The sequence below is a fragment of the Gavia stellata genome, chromosome 2, assembly GCF_030936135.1.
Source record: "Gavia stellata isolate bGavSte3 chromosome 2, bGavSte3.hap2, whole genome shotgun sequence".
NCBI classification, from domain to species: domain Eukaryota; kingdom Metazoa; phylum Chordata; class Aves; order Gaviiformes; family Gaviidae; genus Gavia; species Gavia stellata.
This window is the reverse complement of record NC_082595.1, coordinates 45,417,854-45,433,636: the sequence shown is the minus strand read 5'-3', so window position 1 is coordinate 45,433,636 and position 15,783 is coordinate 45,417,854. Positions and strand designations below refer to the sequence as shown.

Here is a 15,783-nt window from a genome sequence, read left to right as displayed (position 1 = left end):
ATTCAATATGCTGACTGTCAGGACACTCTCAGGAAAACTAGAGAACCTGAGGGCTCTCATCCCCCCTCTGATGGAAAGGGGAGCTAGATTGGTCGTACTGCATCTGCAAAGGATGAGTAGGATTCTGTACAAAAGGGAAGAAGGGGCTGGCATTATATACCGTCTTTTCCATTTGGGGGGCAGGTGGGGAGAGAAACATACAGAGCTCAGGGACCCAGCTATAGAAGTGAGTTTCTTACTATAACAAAGACACCTTGCTACCCCACCTGAGTGTTTAATAAGGCACCATGCTCTGCAGCCAAGGGGGTTTGAAAATGCACCTAGCAGAAGCCGAAACCCCAAGAAGGCGGTGAAGGGTCTCTAACGTATGCTCCAAGCTGGCAATTGTTCTGGTTCCTTCCAGAGAAGATGATTCTGCCTGTGTAAGCACAACATGTTCATGGTGGTTGGTTTTGGGTGGAGTGGTGTTGAGTAAGTTGGTAGTTATGGATACCATTAAGGTATCTACCTTTCCCCATGTATTGCAGGTGATTGTGGGAGAATGGCACAAGGTTATATGCTGTGGCAAACAGGAACCTAAAGATTGTATGTTGCCACACTTAATTATTAGTCACCTAAATTCCTTTTGCCTCTAGGTCTCTGTGGTTAGGAAGCAATGGCAAGTGTAAAAAAAAAACCCACAGGGGTTTAAGCTTGGCTATATAAGTAACATATGGAAACAAATACTTACCTGACTGATTCAAGACATTGAAGAGATTATGATCTATTAAATGAGGCATCACTCTGACATGGAATCGCTCCAACATGGAGCCCCAGCGTGATGGTCTCTGAGCCCATGTTGAGCTATGGACAGGAAAGGATTTTGGGAATGGAAATCTCCCAGCATGGAAATGGGCTTCCCATTAGATCTGTTTCTAGGGTGTGCAGACACACACACTTGTTTTGGCTTTTCTTTTTCCAGTCACAGCCAAAAGCTGGATTTTAAGACTAAGGAATGAACATATCTCATCTCTATCCTTTTCCATCCCCCCAAAAATCCATGAACACCACTTAGGGTTCTGAGTGAGAGCTGCAAAAGCTGGGTTCTTACAGCACTCCTTACTTGGAACAGTTGTTCCTTGTGCTTGGCAGCCTACCCAAAACACTGTGATAATCTGGTCTGGTCCATCTCCAGTATCATCCTACTGAATAAGGCATGAATCCCAGCATAATTTATGGCATAACAGAAGAGCATAGAAAGTCTCCTCACAAGTCATATTTTGTTAAATTAACCCAATCCAAGTAAATCTCAGTGGAATTGTTCCATCTGAAAATGGAGGCCATATCTGTTTCCCAAAGATGTTTGATCCCATGGCCCTTTTCTTAGAAGCTGTTCAGCTTAAGACTATTTGTTTTCACCTGCTGTTGCAAGCTGCCACCCCCATGGCTCCGCTTTGATGGTAAAGCCTCCTTTAATCCCTGAGGATCATATAGCAGGAAGGGAATATAACCATGAATTCTCCCAGCCTCCGACGTGACTCCCCTACCCTTTCTCCCACAGACCTGACGCAGTAACGATTCTTTTATTTTAATGTGGCACTACCAATTGCTGTCTAGTGGACTCTGTGAGGGAAGACACCATTTGGATCTTCTCCAATGCAGGAACTGTAATGTTAGGGCTGGCCTTTTTGTTACCATCCCTTGATATTTCCCAGGCTCTCCCCTGCCCTATATATTTTCCATTTAGTGGGTTGTTATTCACCTTGTTTCTGTGCCTCCCTGTTCCCGTCTGTGCCTTTTCTGGCCAAACAGCCAGACGCTGCTTGAAGACACTGCAGACAGCAACTTGGGCACAGGCTGAGCGATTTCCTTAATCTTACAGCTCAGCTACATGCCATTGCCGGCACAGCGGAAGAGCTGCGTCCTACAGGCCGTTGCCCATGACTATGTAAATACAACGCGCTCTTGCGACCAGCCAAGCGAGGAGATGCTGTGGGAGGGCAGCAGCTCCTGCCGAGCTGGCAGACGCTTTGTCTGCAGGAGTGCGTTCATGGATGAGGAGGGAGAAGGAACAGCGGGCTGAAACACAGACTTTGTCATCTTTGTATGCCTATAAACTGTTAGGCTACTTGCGTTATCTTTTTTGGTCTTGATGAAAGATCAGGGCCAACTGAAGTATACTCTTTGTTTTCCAGTTTCTGAGCTTAGATGGATTTTCAAACTTTTCTCTCTTGCTGCCATTGCTGAAAAATGTGCTTTAATACACAAAGAAATCCCGTGTTTTGTTAAGTAATCGTATCTTCTGACTTTGGACTTCAAGAAACGCACTGGCTATTGCAGAGTAGCAATAAAACACAAGCAGTGCTAGCACCCATCATTACAAGAAAGAGTAACTCATTCCCCGTTCCCGGGGGCCCAGGCTGGAGGCAGGCGCAGCCGGTGACTCCATACACGGCAGCTCTGCCTCTGACTCCTCTCCCTCCCCTACGCCGGACACCTTTCCCGAGCCACCCGCCCGCTTGGGAAACGCCGTCCCCGCCGAGCCGCACCGGGAGGGGCCCTGCCTGCTGGGCCCCCGGCGCGGCTGGCGGCGGCAGGTGCGGGCGTGGCGGCGGGGCTCGCCCTGGCGGCCATGTTGCGGTGGGAAGGGTGGTGGTGCTCGGTGCCGGGGATGAGGGTCTCCCCGCGGGGGGCCACGGGTGCGGGGAACGGAGGCCCCGCCGCAGCTCGGCTGTGCCCGGCGGGTTCCCGGGGCAGCGGCGCCCCCCCCCCCCGCACCTGTTGCCCGACGGTTCGCGGGCGGCCCCGCCCGCCTCTCACCCCGCAGGGGCTGGGGGGCGGCTGGAGACTCCAGACCCGGGTCCCCCCTGCGCCCCAGGGGCGTCGAAGCGAGGCTAGCGGGGGTGCCCGGCGGGTGGGCAAGGCCGGTCCCGCGCTCGGAAAGCGCCGGGGGGAGCGGCGGGTAATGGCCGGCGGCGGTGAGTCACCGCCGCGGCCCCACCTGCGTACTTAACCGCTGCCTGGGCGGCCGGCGCCGCACTCGTGGGCTGTGCTGTCGCCGTGGCCGGGAGCGGCTCCTTCCTCCTCCTCCTCCTCCTCCTCACAGGGCGCTCGGCTGAGGCGGGGCAGCCGCTGCATGAACGTTTGTCTTGGGAGTAGGAGAAGCACCAGCAGCCCTCAAAATGCCGAAGCCGGTGAGTGGGGCACAGGGGGAGGGAGGGAGGCGCTCGCCCTGTAGGGCCGTAGCGGGGCCCGCCCGGCGCTGGCCGTTAGGGGCTGCCCGAGCACGGGCGCCTGACGGGGCGGTCACCTCCCGGTGCTGCGGCGCGGTCTTTTCCCGGAGCCCTGCCGCCTCCGGGCTGGAAAGGCTGAGCCTCAGTTCCCGCCGTGCCCGCGGCCCGGGCGCCCCGTGCTGGGATGGGGTTTTTCGGCTCGGACACCCGTAGGAGTTCTCTGCGGTACGAGGAGGGAGCTGCGGGCACCCCCGCAGTTCACACAAGCGCTCCAGAACCAAATAAGCGGCTGCTTTAAGCAGGAGGAATAACTCGAGCGCCTTGGCGGCTTGCTTGAGACGTTGCGTGCGCCCCGGAGCGGTGCTGGAGCTGTAAGGGCCGGGCCGGGCAGCGGCGGGCGCAGGGCCGCTGGCCCGACGGAGGCGCCTGGCTGGGCTGGAGGTGCGCCTCGCCTTCCCACCGCCCGGCGGGGCGCCGCGCCCCCGCCCCGCCGCCGCGGGGAGAGGGGGAAGGAGCCGCGGGAGCTGTGCTCGAGGGAGGTCAGACGGTGGGTTACTCCGTCTTCTGCGATGCTGCCGTGCTAGAAACAGAGAGACCTCCCGAGCGACTCTTAGAAGAGGTTTTGTGACGCTCCCACGTAACGAGAGGTGGCAAAACTGTGCTGGCTTCCATTTAGTATTTGCATGGCCTGTGTATTTATCTACAGGAAGCGAGTATTTCTCTGTAAACATATGAGAAACTTTTTTCCCCTTGCTTTGTGATCTAAAAACTAAATGCCAGGGACTCTTAATGCAGTTCTCCACAGTAGTCTTTAATAGTCATTACCAAAAACCTGTTTCTTCTTCTTGTACCTTTTTTTTTTTTTTTCAGTTTAAAAATCTTGGCTATCTTTTTCAACCTCCCCCACCTCGATTTCCTAGTGGGTTTTTTTTGCTTGTTTTGTTTTACAATTTGCTACTGTTCTGCTAGTTAGAAACAACAGTTCCCTTGAGGAACTAACTGCCTAATGCAAAGCTTTGAGCAGTCATTGGAGCAGACGCACTTTTGAACTCTGAAGAGCATAATCAGAACAGATTGTTGTCGCTATCTATTTTTCAGTAGAGGCAGTATTTCTTAAAATGCAGTGCAGTGAAGGACTTATGTGAGTATTAGCTACACCTTGTGAAATGGGAGTAAACAAGCTAATCTTTATGGTAATAAGCAATTGATGTTTTAACAACGTAATGTTAAAGTTAGTTTGACTTACCTTTTTTTTTCGCCAAAAAAAAGGAGTGCTTAGGTTAACTTACATTGCAGTTTCTGTAAACCTATAAAAATATTTGCTCAATCCTTTTAAGAACTGCTAGATCTTCAGTCTCCCTGGGTATATTTAATCAGTAGGAGGTGACCCATTACTGCATATAAAAAATGTATACTGAAAAGACCCTTCTGCAAATGGGGGAGAAAATACATAATTTACAAAGCATGGATATAAAAGGTTGTGTGTGAATAATCTCTCTCTGCCTTATTAGCCATTTGCTAACTACAGAGTGTTTTCTTGAAGTATCCTGGTCAGAATAATCTGAAATCCTGGTTTAGGACTAAGTTGTACTGGAAGCGATGGATAGGTGTGGAAAAACTCTTCAATCTCTTTAACAAAAAAAAAAAAAAAAAAATTACAGCCGTGTTCATCCTTTTACCTGGCATGACTATGTTCATATTACCTCATAGATGGTGATTTTTGTTTGTTTCTTGGCTGACTAGCCAGTGAATAACAAAGGTGGATGGTGTAAACCACCTTCCGCTGGGGAAAGACAGTTGCACTCTAATGATTTCAGAGATGTGACCTACTGCATGGGATTTAGGGACAAGACTTCCAATAATTTGTGCTGTTCAGTAGGGCTAACTGCCTCCTTACTGTAAACAGAAAAGAGGCATTTTGCAGAAGTTATTTTAATAAAACACGCTGTTTGGTCTGACTGCTTCAGACTGAGACTGGATTTGGATCCTTCCCAAGCCGGCTCATTTGGTCTTAATACAGCTAAATAGGATTCCTGTCAGTTTGCAGGGAGCAGGGGGAGAGGATGTGAAGCTGTAACTCCAGTGGCAGAACTGTGCTCAGGATGAACATGACAGCAGCCTTTGGTACGCATGAGGAATGGTAGAGTAAACTCTTGGGATGCACAGGGAGGCAGTTTTAGTTTCTGATGGGTATTTGACATGGGTACTACATATTACCTATGCTTGTTTGCATGTGTTTTGTCTGCTTGGCATAAGTACATATGATGTTGCTTGGCAGACTTCATGCTGCTGTGGGTGAAGTTTGACAAACTGGTCACCAGTTGTCATCTTATCTTTGCTTGTAAACAAAAGCAAAATTTTTGGCACTGCCCCCCCCACCCACCCCCACTAAGTTAAACCTTTATATGAAGCTTTTGTTTTTGTTTTAACAAAAGTATGCAAGCACACACAAAGCTTACAGATAGTGTTTGGAACTTATTCTTTCACAATAAAGAAATAGTAAGTCCATTAACACTAGAATGTTAGTGATTTTGTGTTTTAATTGAGTACCAAAGTGAAGTGCTAGAAAGCTAACTGTATTCCATATTCTGTGGTAACATTTACTTATAATTAGTTGGATCTGATACATGTCTACAGTGCTTAAAACAAAATTTAGCAACAGTCTGGAAAATAAGTCTGAAATAAATATATTTGTTAATATAGGGAAGTGTTAATGTATAATTTAAGACAGACATTCTGCCATGTGTAACAGTTACACGGTAACAAAATCTCTCTGAGGTAAGCTATAAATATATAACTTCTTGTACCCAGTGCATAAGGGTTTATGGCTGGGAGTTCATCACCAGTTCAGATACATAATTTCCATCTAGTCTGTACAGAGGTTCATTAGGTTTCACAGGTGGTGAATTATTATCTAAGGAAATGCAAGAGATGTCATCTTGTCCAAGTCTTGCTGTGTTACCTGAAAGCAAGTGAAATGCTGAATAAACTTACTTGGTCAGCCTTGCATCTTTTCATTACTGGACTGTCTGTGTTTTTCCTACATGCATGTTACTAGTTTATTTCTGTTTGACTCATTGAATGGATGGTGCTTTAGCTGAATTATATCCTTGTGCAAAACAAACCAATCTAATAAATTGTGGCTAGAACAGCATAGCTGCAGGCTAATGAACATTACTTACAGAAGGAGAAGGAAATGTGATCTCTGTTCTATAGACCTGTTAATTACCAGCATTCTCTGTTACTTTATCAAAGGTGGATTTTTTTTGTTTCCTCTTGGGGAAAAAACTTAAAGCTTCACAAGAAATGAAGTCAGCTTTGCAGTAGGACATTTGATGTAGTGTCATGCAAGAACTTCTAGTACTTGTGTGCATATATATAAAACTGTAAAAAGAGGACAGCAGTAAATGCAGTCTAACAGCTTCTGGGACTAAAGAGAAAATACAAGTGAATAATACCAAGGTGCACCATTTTTAATCCCTTTACTAATGGCCTGTGGTCAGAAAGCTGAGCATAGTAATGAAATCTGCTAATGCCATGCTGTTTGAGGGGGAGGTATTATTGATGCAGAGGGCCACCATATTAAGGTGATTGAATGACTGGGGTAATAAGGTCCCATTGCAATAATTAAACTTGGACGGGTGGGCGAAAAAGGTTCCTCACTATATAAGATAGAAGGATATGGATAAATCAGTGGTAAGATGACTGTCTTGTTGTCTCTATGATCTGCAATGTGTAGGGTTTCTATAACAGAAAGCGTTAATAGAAGGTGCTAGTGAGATCTTTCCTTGGATATAGGTTGCACTTATCATCTATGTCCAGGAGAGACAAATTCAAAGCAGAACCTAGAGAAGGGTTTTGGGATGTCTAGAGGCAGAAAGCCACATCACGGTAAGAGTGCCTGGCTAGTTTAGCCTAGTAGAATTAAACAAGTTACCTCTTCCTTCACCTGTATAAAATGTAAGGTATTTAAGTGCCAAAGAGGAGGAAGAACTGCTTTAAGCAGAACTTGTAGTTTAAGAGACTTTTAAACATTAGAGCAGTTAAGTGTGTGTGTGGTGGCTTTTTTTTGTGGGTGGGTGGGGTTTTCTTCTTCCCTTGTTGGTTTTATTAGGAGACTATTCCAAGACCTAACATCCCTTAAGATAAAGTTTGACAGGGACACAATTTAATGCTGCTGCTGTAGGAGTGGGGAACTGGAACTGATGACTCAAAAGGTTTTTCCCAGCCCTGTGTTAATAATGTGCTAGTGTGTGCTAGGCATTAAGTGGTTAGACAAGTCCTCCATACCTGTTTGATGTTGTGAAGTTCTTTTTTGTATATTCAAGAAAGCTTGCAAATCTTCTGCCAAACCTTTAGCTGTCGGTGAACAGATTATGGCATTAAAATTCAACAAGTTTGTGATAAGCCAGCCGAAAGAGGTGCAAGTGTAGTGACAGGAATTTATTTGAAATACAAATAATTAATAATTGTTCCCAAATCTTCCCAATTTATTCTTGACTGGGTATCTTCTAACCACACATAGCAGTTTTATTTCAGAGTTCTTCACAGCAGATTGCTATAACTGGACTGAAATAAAAATATTTTTTCATATCCTTAAGTGCTCTTAATTAATTAAAATACTCTTAGCTTATGGATAGCTATAGATTTAGTGAGGAATAAAATCTTATCCTTTCCTTGTACACACCAATTGCAGTACAACATATGATACGGTGTGTGGTGTACTTGATACCAGAAGGTGTGTACTCTGGTGCAAAATGGAAATGTAAGGAAGCTTCCATTTGCCAAATGTGGTAACTCCCACTCATTGCTGCAAAAGGAAGGTGGAGGATTCTATTAATAGTAAATTTAGGGAGTAGTTAACAGATGATTCAAATTATAAGAGAATGAGCTCACAATTGTGCAAAAAACCCTGAATTACTGCATGAGCTGAGTAAGCATTTCTGAGGGCAGTTTGTTCTGGGATGTTAGCTGCTGCAGAGAAATCAAGGGTGTTAACTGTTATGTTAGTTGCTACTTAAAGAATTTCTTAACCTTCTTAAAGGGCAGAGGAGGGGGGATAAGCCTTCCTGTTCTTCTCCCTCCGCCCACATGAACGTCTTCCTCTGTCCACAAAAAAAAGCTGCAGTATGTCAGGACTTTTTGAGAATAAGACTTCTTGATGACCACTGAAGATTCCTGCATCAGTGTCGTTCTTGTTTGGCACTCTGTCTCCAAAGAGCTTTATGTGCACTGTAAATCCCATAATCACTCGATTGACCTTGAAGGAAGGCAATGCTGCCCAAGATCACTGAACCACACTGCACACTGTGTTAAGTAATGTATTTTAGCTGTGTTGTGTGCTTGCTTTGAAGCCTGGTTTCAGTGTTAGATAACACTTAGCCTCTGAGCTGAGAAGTATGGCTCTTTGCAGAAGCAACCGAAGACTCTGGCTTTTACTGAAGAGTGTACTGGATCCTTTCCCCTAGGAAAGGGAGAATATTGTTGCTATGTGAGGCTGGAAACAAGGCATAGCTCAGTGTAACAGCTAACCATAATGCCTCCATATTGCTCATCTGTTCATATCCAGATTTGGTTTTTCTTTATTTCCTACTTCTATCTAGTTTCCTTCTTCAGGGAAAAATCACCTGCCTTCTCTGCATGTGCTTTCATCTTTCAGAGCATGAGTAGCAGCAATGTGCTCAGCTGGGACTGATGAGCAGCCAGTACTATCAGCTGTCAGTTAAAATAAAAATCCTGAGTCTAAGAATTAAAATGCAGGACCCACATCTTCTAATTGAGTAAGCAAGAGAAACTGTTGCTTGATGACCAAGGACTTGTATTTGGCTACCTACTGTGTAGGCTCAATGGACCCCTACACAAGGTCTGTAGCCTTCTGCTAGCTTTGAGAAGGTAGTATGGAATTGCCCTGTTTGAGAGAGGGTTATTGCGCGCTTGCTTCTCCTTTCCACTTTCATGAGCAAGTGCTCTAGCTATTGTGTAAAACTCAGAGGCATCACTGCCACCATCGCTTCCTCTCTTGATTTTTGCATGAAAATGTCCTTAACGGCCTTGTTCTAACCTCAGTGTGGAATGTGTGTGAGAGAGGCTCCTCTGGGGGTGCGGGCGGACAGGCATCCTGTTGATGAATCTTGAGCAGCCTTATGAAATGGGTCTAGAGCTGCTCGGTTCTGCCAAGAGACCACTGTTCTGCAGATGCAGAGAGCAGATCTGTGAGCTGCCTGCTACCTGAAGAAGTTGAAATTAAAGAATCTCACATTTGTATCAGGGTGCCTGAATTTAGCCTGTGTAGCCCAGTAGAGGACTTCAAAGTCTGTACTGTAGGATGTGGGCTTCAGAGTTCTTCATGGGAGCTAAAGTTATTCTTTAACATCCAGCTGAATACACTTTAATTGTGAAAACTTAGTGTGCTTAACTTTTTGTCTCTGTAGAGATAAGTGATTATAGAAATTTCCTGGTGCACAAAGTATGTGGTGTGAATTGATGGGTGGATTTGCATAATTGATATTAGGTGATCTCAGTGTGAGAGAGAATAGCTTTCCCCTTTAAAAACTGATCTGCAGGCAAACTTTTGAAAGTTACTTTTTCTGCCCCCACTGTGCTCTGGGTACACTTTAGGAATCACCGGTGCATATTTGTTTGCCATCACACTTCTATAGCAAAGGGCATGTGAAGAGTTTCATCTCATAAGCCCTCAAGCTGTTCTAGGGGTCAGGAAGGGTATTTTGCCGATCCTTCCAATCACTTTTGCTGTATGATCTATAACTTCTCAAGAGCAATCTCTTTGTGCTTAGGTGACATTCCAGGACTTGCAATGACCTACCTTTATCTGGGAGCAAATAGTACCTGTTGCATGCTGTTTGAAGTACCTTGTTGGCAAGTGTAAGCATTGTACTGTATTGGACGTAGATCAGGTTATCAAGCTATCAGAGGTGATCACATCACATAATCCCTCTCATAAATTTCACAAATACCATGTGGTACGTTCCACTGAAGTCCATGAGGTAAAATGAAAGAGCCTGATTATGGAACAGGTAAAACAGAAGAGTGGGTTATCAAATCAATAGATCCCTCTTTGACAAATGGATTCTTACCGAGAATGCAGAATGAACATACATCATTACCAGGCCTTGTGCAACTTGTTACACTGCTATTTCTCCTTAAGTAAATGGAGTTCATATTCCTTCTGCACTTTGACTTCTATGAGAACATGGCTGGCCTTGCTAGGTCAGGCAGAAAGAAAGCCCCTGTAGCCTAATAGCATACCTCCGATGTTGGCCAAAAGCTAATGCCTGAGGAAGAGTATTTCAAAGATACGCACCATTGCTTTTCCTCTGACCTGCTGAGGTATTGGAGGCTGAAAGTTCCTATATAATGAGTTACTAAATGGATTTCTGTGGACTTGTCCAGTCCCCCTTGAAACCATGTGAATTCCAGCATCCAGTATCTGCTTTAACAAAGGCTGTCCTAGATAACTTTCACATTGTTTGGAAAGTTACCTACAAAACTCCTTGCTATAGCACTATTTGAAAAACTTTTTTTTTTGTTCAGTGTTGATGTTATTCTATTGGTAGAGCAATGAACATGTGGTCCTTGTCCACCCTGTTCATGTAACTCATTAATTTATATGCTCTTACATCCTAGCCTCAGTTAATTTTCTTCCAAACTGAGAAGTCCTAACCAGCTTAGTTGATCCTTGCATGGAAATTGCATGGAAATTGCACATCCTTGAGCTTCTTTCAGTTCACATCTGATGAAAATACTGCTTTGCATCTGCAATGTCTCCGTCTGGGAAGAGTACATCTCTCCAACAATTGGTTCTTGGTCCCCTTAAACTCTCAGGGCATAATTCTGTGAGAGAGTAAGTCATAGACTCTCCTTGTGTTCACACAGCCCACCCTGCTCCAGTATAATGTGCCGCTCTTCCACCTCAGAAGAACGGTCATTGTACCTTGTGCTGGTACTGTTCATACAGGTTCTATTGAAAGTGTTGAGAGCTGTGTGCTTTGTTGCCTGGTCTCCAAGTGAGTATCTGTCAGACTTTTGACTCTTTGAATTGGCTCTGGGTTTTCCACGCACATTGCTCTCTAGAACTTAGGCCTCTGCATAAGCATTGGAATAAAAGGAACCAGTATCGGTGCTTGGATTCAGGGGAAGCTCTGAGGCTATTACAGCTTTTATTTAGATTATTCATGCCTTCAGATCTTGCCCCTGTTTGTTGTGACTTGGTACTGTGAAGTTCAGCTTTTTCATAAATTGTTGAGTGCCTGTCATTTCCAAATTGAAAAAGCCAAGCAGAGGTATGAAATGGTGTTTGTGTTCTGCATCAAGACTGTAAGATACTCAGTTACTTTTTATTTTCCCTTGCGGGGATTGCAGAAAGATCATATTACTCTATGTAGCTGACTCGCATAAATATTGAAGATGTTAACTGGTTTAAAAGACTCTGAAATTATAATAAAACTTGAGATCTTAAACGTCTATGTTATCTGCACTTGGCCTCATGCTGTTGTTTCTGATGGAAGACCACAAAAGGTGGTCTGATTCATTCTGGACTCTGAGTGACTTCTGGAGATAAAGCTTATTTCAGGATTGGTTGTGGGGCTTTCTTTAAACTTCATGTGTAAAGCTTAGTCTCGCAACTTCATTATGTTTAATTAGATGCAACAGCTGTCACAAATAAAACAGTCTGTGTACGAAGGAGTTTGATCCAGTGGCCTGAAGTTTCCCTCTGTATTTATCCTTTAGGTACAAAGGACCTATTGTTGCTGCAGTCTGTGTTCCTAAATGCATCCTAACATCCGTTGGAGGCAAATGGCTCATCCACGCAATAGTGCTGTGCTGAGCCTGCTGTCACTGGCTGTGTGTTTCTTCTTCAAAGAACAGACTGCTGCTTGTACGCAGATATTCCGACAATGCTAATAGAGTATTATACAGCATCAGTGAGTCTTAAAGTAAATGTTAATGTATTTCAACAGAACGCCATAAACCCTCCTGCCACTTCTTAGCCTTGTCTGTCCATTCCTACAGCCCTCAGAGAAAGTAAGAGCAAGTGTTTTGCCTGAAAAACATCTGGGCTCCCTAAGTGTATGGGGTTTTGTTTAAGGGCAATATCCTGGAGCCTTTCAGGATTAAGCTGCTTTGTCTTGTGAGAACACAGGGCTGTCCCTAGGTAATTTTAAATTTTAAAAAATTTTAATTTAAAAATTTTAAAAAGGCCTTTGTCTCTCAAATTTTCAACTTCCTAACTCAGGACAGAATGATGCAGTTTGCTTGTTAGGAAAGAGTTGGGGGAAACTGGTGGGTGGAGAAAGATTATTTTTTTCTCTGAGAAGAGTACTTGCTTGGTTTTACTGTTTCACTGAGCAACTAATGTTAAATGTACAGAGCTGACCAGAGGTGGAGAATGCTGGAAGTCTGGTTGAGGTTTAGTCATTTGGAAACCAGGGCTGTCAGAGATGCAAGGTCACGTGTGCTTGCCACACCTGCATGAAATCTTCATGATCTTCTGGCATTCAGAGTGTTACTGCTTCACCTAAGATAAAGAACTGAATTACAGCTATGGCCGCTTCTCAGCTTTTCATGCAGATGCCTGCTATGCAGTTACATGCTGACAGAAGGTATATCAGGCTTTGGTTAAGGAAACTGAGATAGGCGTGTAATTTACTATGGCGTCTTCTGCTGCACAAATAAACTAAAAAAGTTTGAATTTATGTTCTAGGATTATGTTCATGTTTAATTATAAGGAAGGTTTCATGCTATCTCACAAAGAGTCAAGTGACCTGGCTGCAAAACCAAACCCAATGGGTTGGCTTTCTTGTGATCTCTTTGTGTATGCTGACAGGGAGGGGGAAGTTTGTTCTGAAAATTCAACCTGCTTTGCTAAAACTGGATTTTCTGGATGGTTCCCCAGATCTGGGTATTCAAGATTTTCCTGCCCACATGAGCCCCCCCTACCCCACTTCATCCAAAAGAGTCTCAAGCTTTCAGATTTCACTTCAAAATTATTCTTGGCTTCCCCTCAAAGCACTTCTCTCTTCAGAAAAACTTCCACAGAAGTTGTTATAAGGCTTTTTCACCTTACATGAGAGCAGCAAATACCTGGGCTCCTATTGCCTTGAATAAACTTGGGAAATTTCAGTTAAGTATAGCTGATACAGTTATTGCTCCTTAAATACTGAGGATTACTACAAAAAAAGAAAAAAATACGGTTGTACAAGCTGTTGCACTGGAGTTGACTAGTAGTTAAGGCTAACAACTGTGCTGGACAATTTTAAAGTAACTACTAGTTTTCTAGATTACTATATACAAATGTATTTACCCTCAGTGGTATTTCCTGCTCTCATGGGAAGGCAAGCAAGGTTTTAAGGAACAAAGACCAGCCTATTCAATTCTAATTTTACCTGTTGCAAATGTAGCAGTACCTAAGTCTGCTTCATAGACTCAGTGGAATTCCAGTGGAATGTGACTTAATGTTCCCATTTATTTGCAATGAGGAAGCAATGTTTAACACACCGAGATTTGAAATGGAATGCTAATTTTGGTTCACAGTCGGGTCTTTTTGATTTAACACGGTTTGCTGAGAAACTGTGCCCGTTAAATCAGAGCAATGAGCTTGCCTTGTCAGTCAAGTGGATGCCAATGAGGCCATCCCTTATTCGTGTTTTGTGAACTGATGAGGCGGTTTTCTCCCTTGTTAGCAAATTGTGTGCTCTGCAGTGTGGAAGGGAACATTCGGGACTATTTTGCTGTGCTGCCACTGCCCTCTCTGAAATGCTAAGTGTTGGGCAGGTGGTGCAGAAAGGGTTCTGGCAGGGGAGGAACACGTGGATGGTACTGGGAGGCTTTCTTCAGTATTGTGCTGTACACCTCTTTCCCACTCTCATAGGAATCAGATTCTCCTTCCCACAGAAGAGAAATTGCAAGTTTGTCATTAGCCTTCTCATTTTAGCTTTTTGGAGATGCTTGAAATCATAAAAATGTAGCACTGTGGACGACTTGAACCTATGTTGCCTGAAGGCTGCATGAAAGTGGTTATATAGTATCCGAGTATCTTACCATTCCACCAATTATTGTTTCTTTTCCTATTACCCAGCCTGCAAAATCGGAGGGGGTTTTCACGTTTTCCTCCTTGTGGGTTTAAAAGTTGCTGTCTTGTCTAGAAAGACTTAATGTTTCGGACAACTCCATTTGGCAGAGATCAGTGCCATGCTAACAAATAACTCCAGTTTGAAACAAAACAAAAAAACCCCAAACAAATAAAACACCCCAAAACCCACAACCAAGCCCAAAACACCTGACCTGCAGTTTAGTGCAGACTTTCCTTCATTAACTTGCTCTCTTCCAAAAGAAGCATTCAAATTTAGGTGACAGCATTCCGACTGGCAATTCATCAGGCAAGCAGAACAGAATAGTCACCTTCTGTAATGCTTCCGGTGACAAATACATTCAAGAATGTAATTTTTCCTTCTATGCAATAGCATCACACCAGGAAATGTGGTGTTTTTCTGGGGATTATAATAGACCACATCCTTGTCTACAGTCCTGCTGTAGCCCATTGTTTGCAAGCCTGTAATTTGTTCATCTCTTTGTCTGCCTCTTGTCCATTCTCACGTCTCCAAGTGCAACACCTGTAAGTATTTCTCAGACCTACCAAGATCTTTGAATTCTAGCTCCGTCCTCCTAAACAGTTTTTTAGTTCTTGACTGGGTGCTGTTTGCAGACTTGTAAGTGCGCTCTGCCTTCCAGGCACCGTGAGACTATTTAACTGCATTTTCTTACTCCCTCTACTCCACCACACACATCTTCCTTTCAAGGTCTTGGCCTGCCATGAAGAGGTCAGAACATGTGTCCCTACAGTCACTCCAGCAAGATGAAGATGCTGAGTCCAACTGGGAGGGAGGTCATGCTTTGGCAGTCCTGCAGCAGCGAATAGAATTGATTGTTGGCTTGGTATTCATTACATCGTCTCCCACTTTGACAGAAACTATGGAGAATCTAGGTGCCCAACTTGTCATTAAGATTTAATTTCCCATGGCTCAGATTCGTTGTATACCTAGTCTGTGTCATATGGGACCACATCAAATATGTTACTAGATGAGGTCTGATCCATGAGGCAGGTTATTTTGTCAGAGAAGAAACAGAGCTGGCTGCAAGTGCTGTGTTCGTGACATAGAATCATAGAATATCTGAAGTGGGAAGGGACTGATAAGGATCGAGTCCAACTCCCTGCTCCTTGCCAGACTACCTAAAACTAAACCATATGACTAAGATGTATATGTTGGTGTTTATAGGTACTAAAGAATAATATAATAAATTGAACTAATATCTCTCCAGTTTCTTGGGTTATTCAAGCTACTTACCTGCCCAGAGTTGTCCTCTCCCCTCCACAGTCTCAGAACCATTAGCTGTTGACTTCAGTAACTTGCAGAGGACAGAGAAATGCAGACGCTGAAGTGTTGCAGGTCAGCTCTGAGCTCTGGAGCCTCTAGGGTTTTTCCCCTAATCAAATTTGAAAGTTTTCCCAAAATAGTTTCCAGGAGGCAGGACTACAGTTACTCCATCAGTTAGC

General features: G+C 44.2%; 1 protein-coding gene across 1 annotated transcript in view; it reads left to right on the top strand.

The window, feature by feature from the left end:
* Positions 1–3,153: 3,153 nt before the first annotated feature.
* The window catches only part of EZR (ezrin), a 37,940-nt gene continuing 25,310 nt past the window's right edge, over positions 3,154–15,783 (top strand). The window contains exon 1 of the mRNA XM_059835613.1: positions 3,154–3,173. Within this exon, the coding sequence (XP_059691596.1) occupies positions 3,162–3,173 (12 nt within the window). The 5' untranslated portion in view covers positions 3,154–3,161. The remainder of the gene's footprint in view (positions 3,174–15,783) is intronic.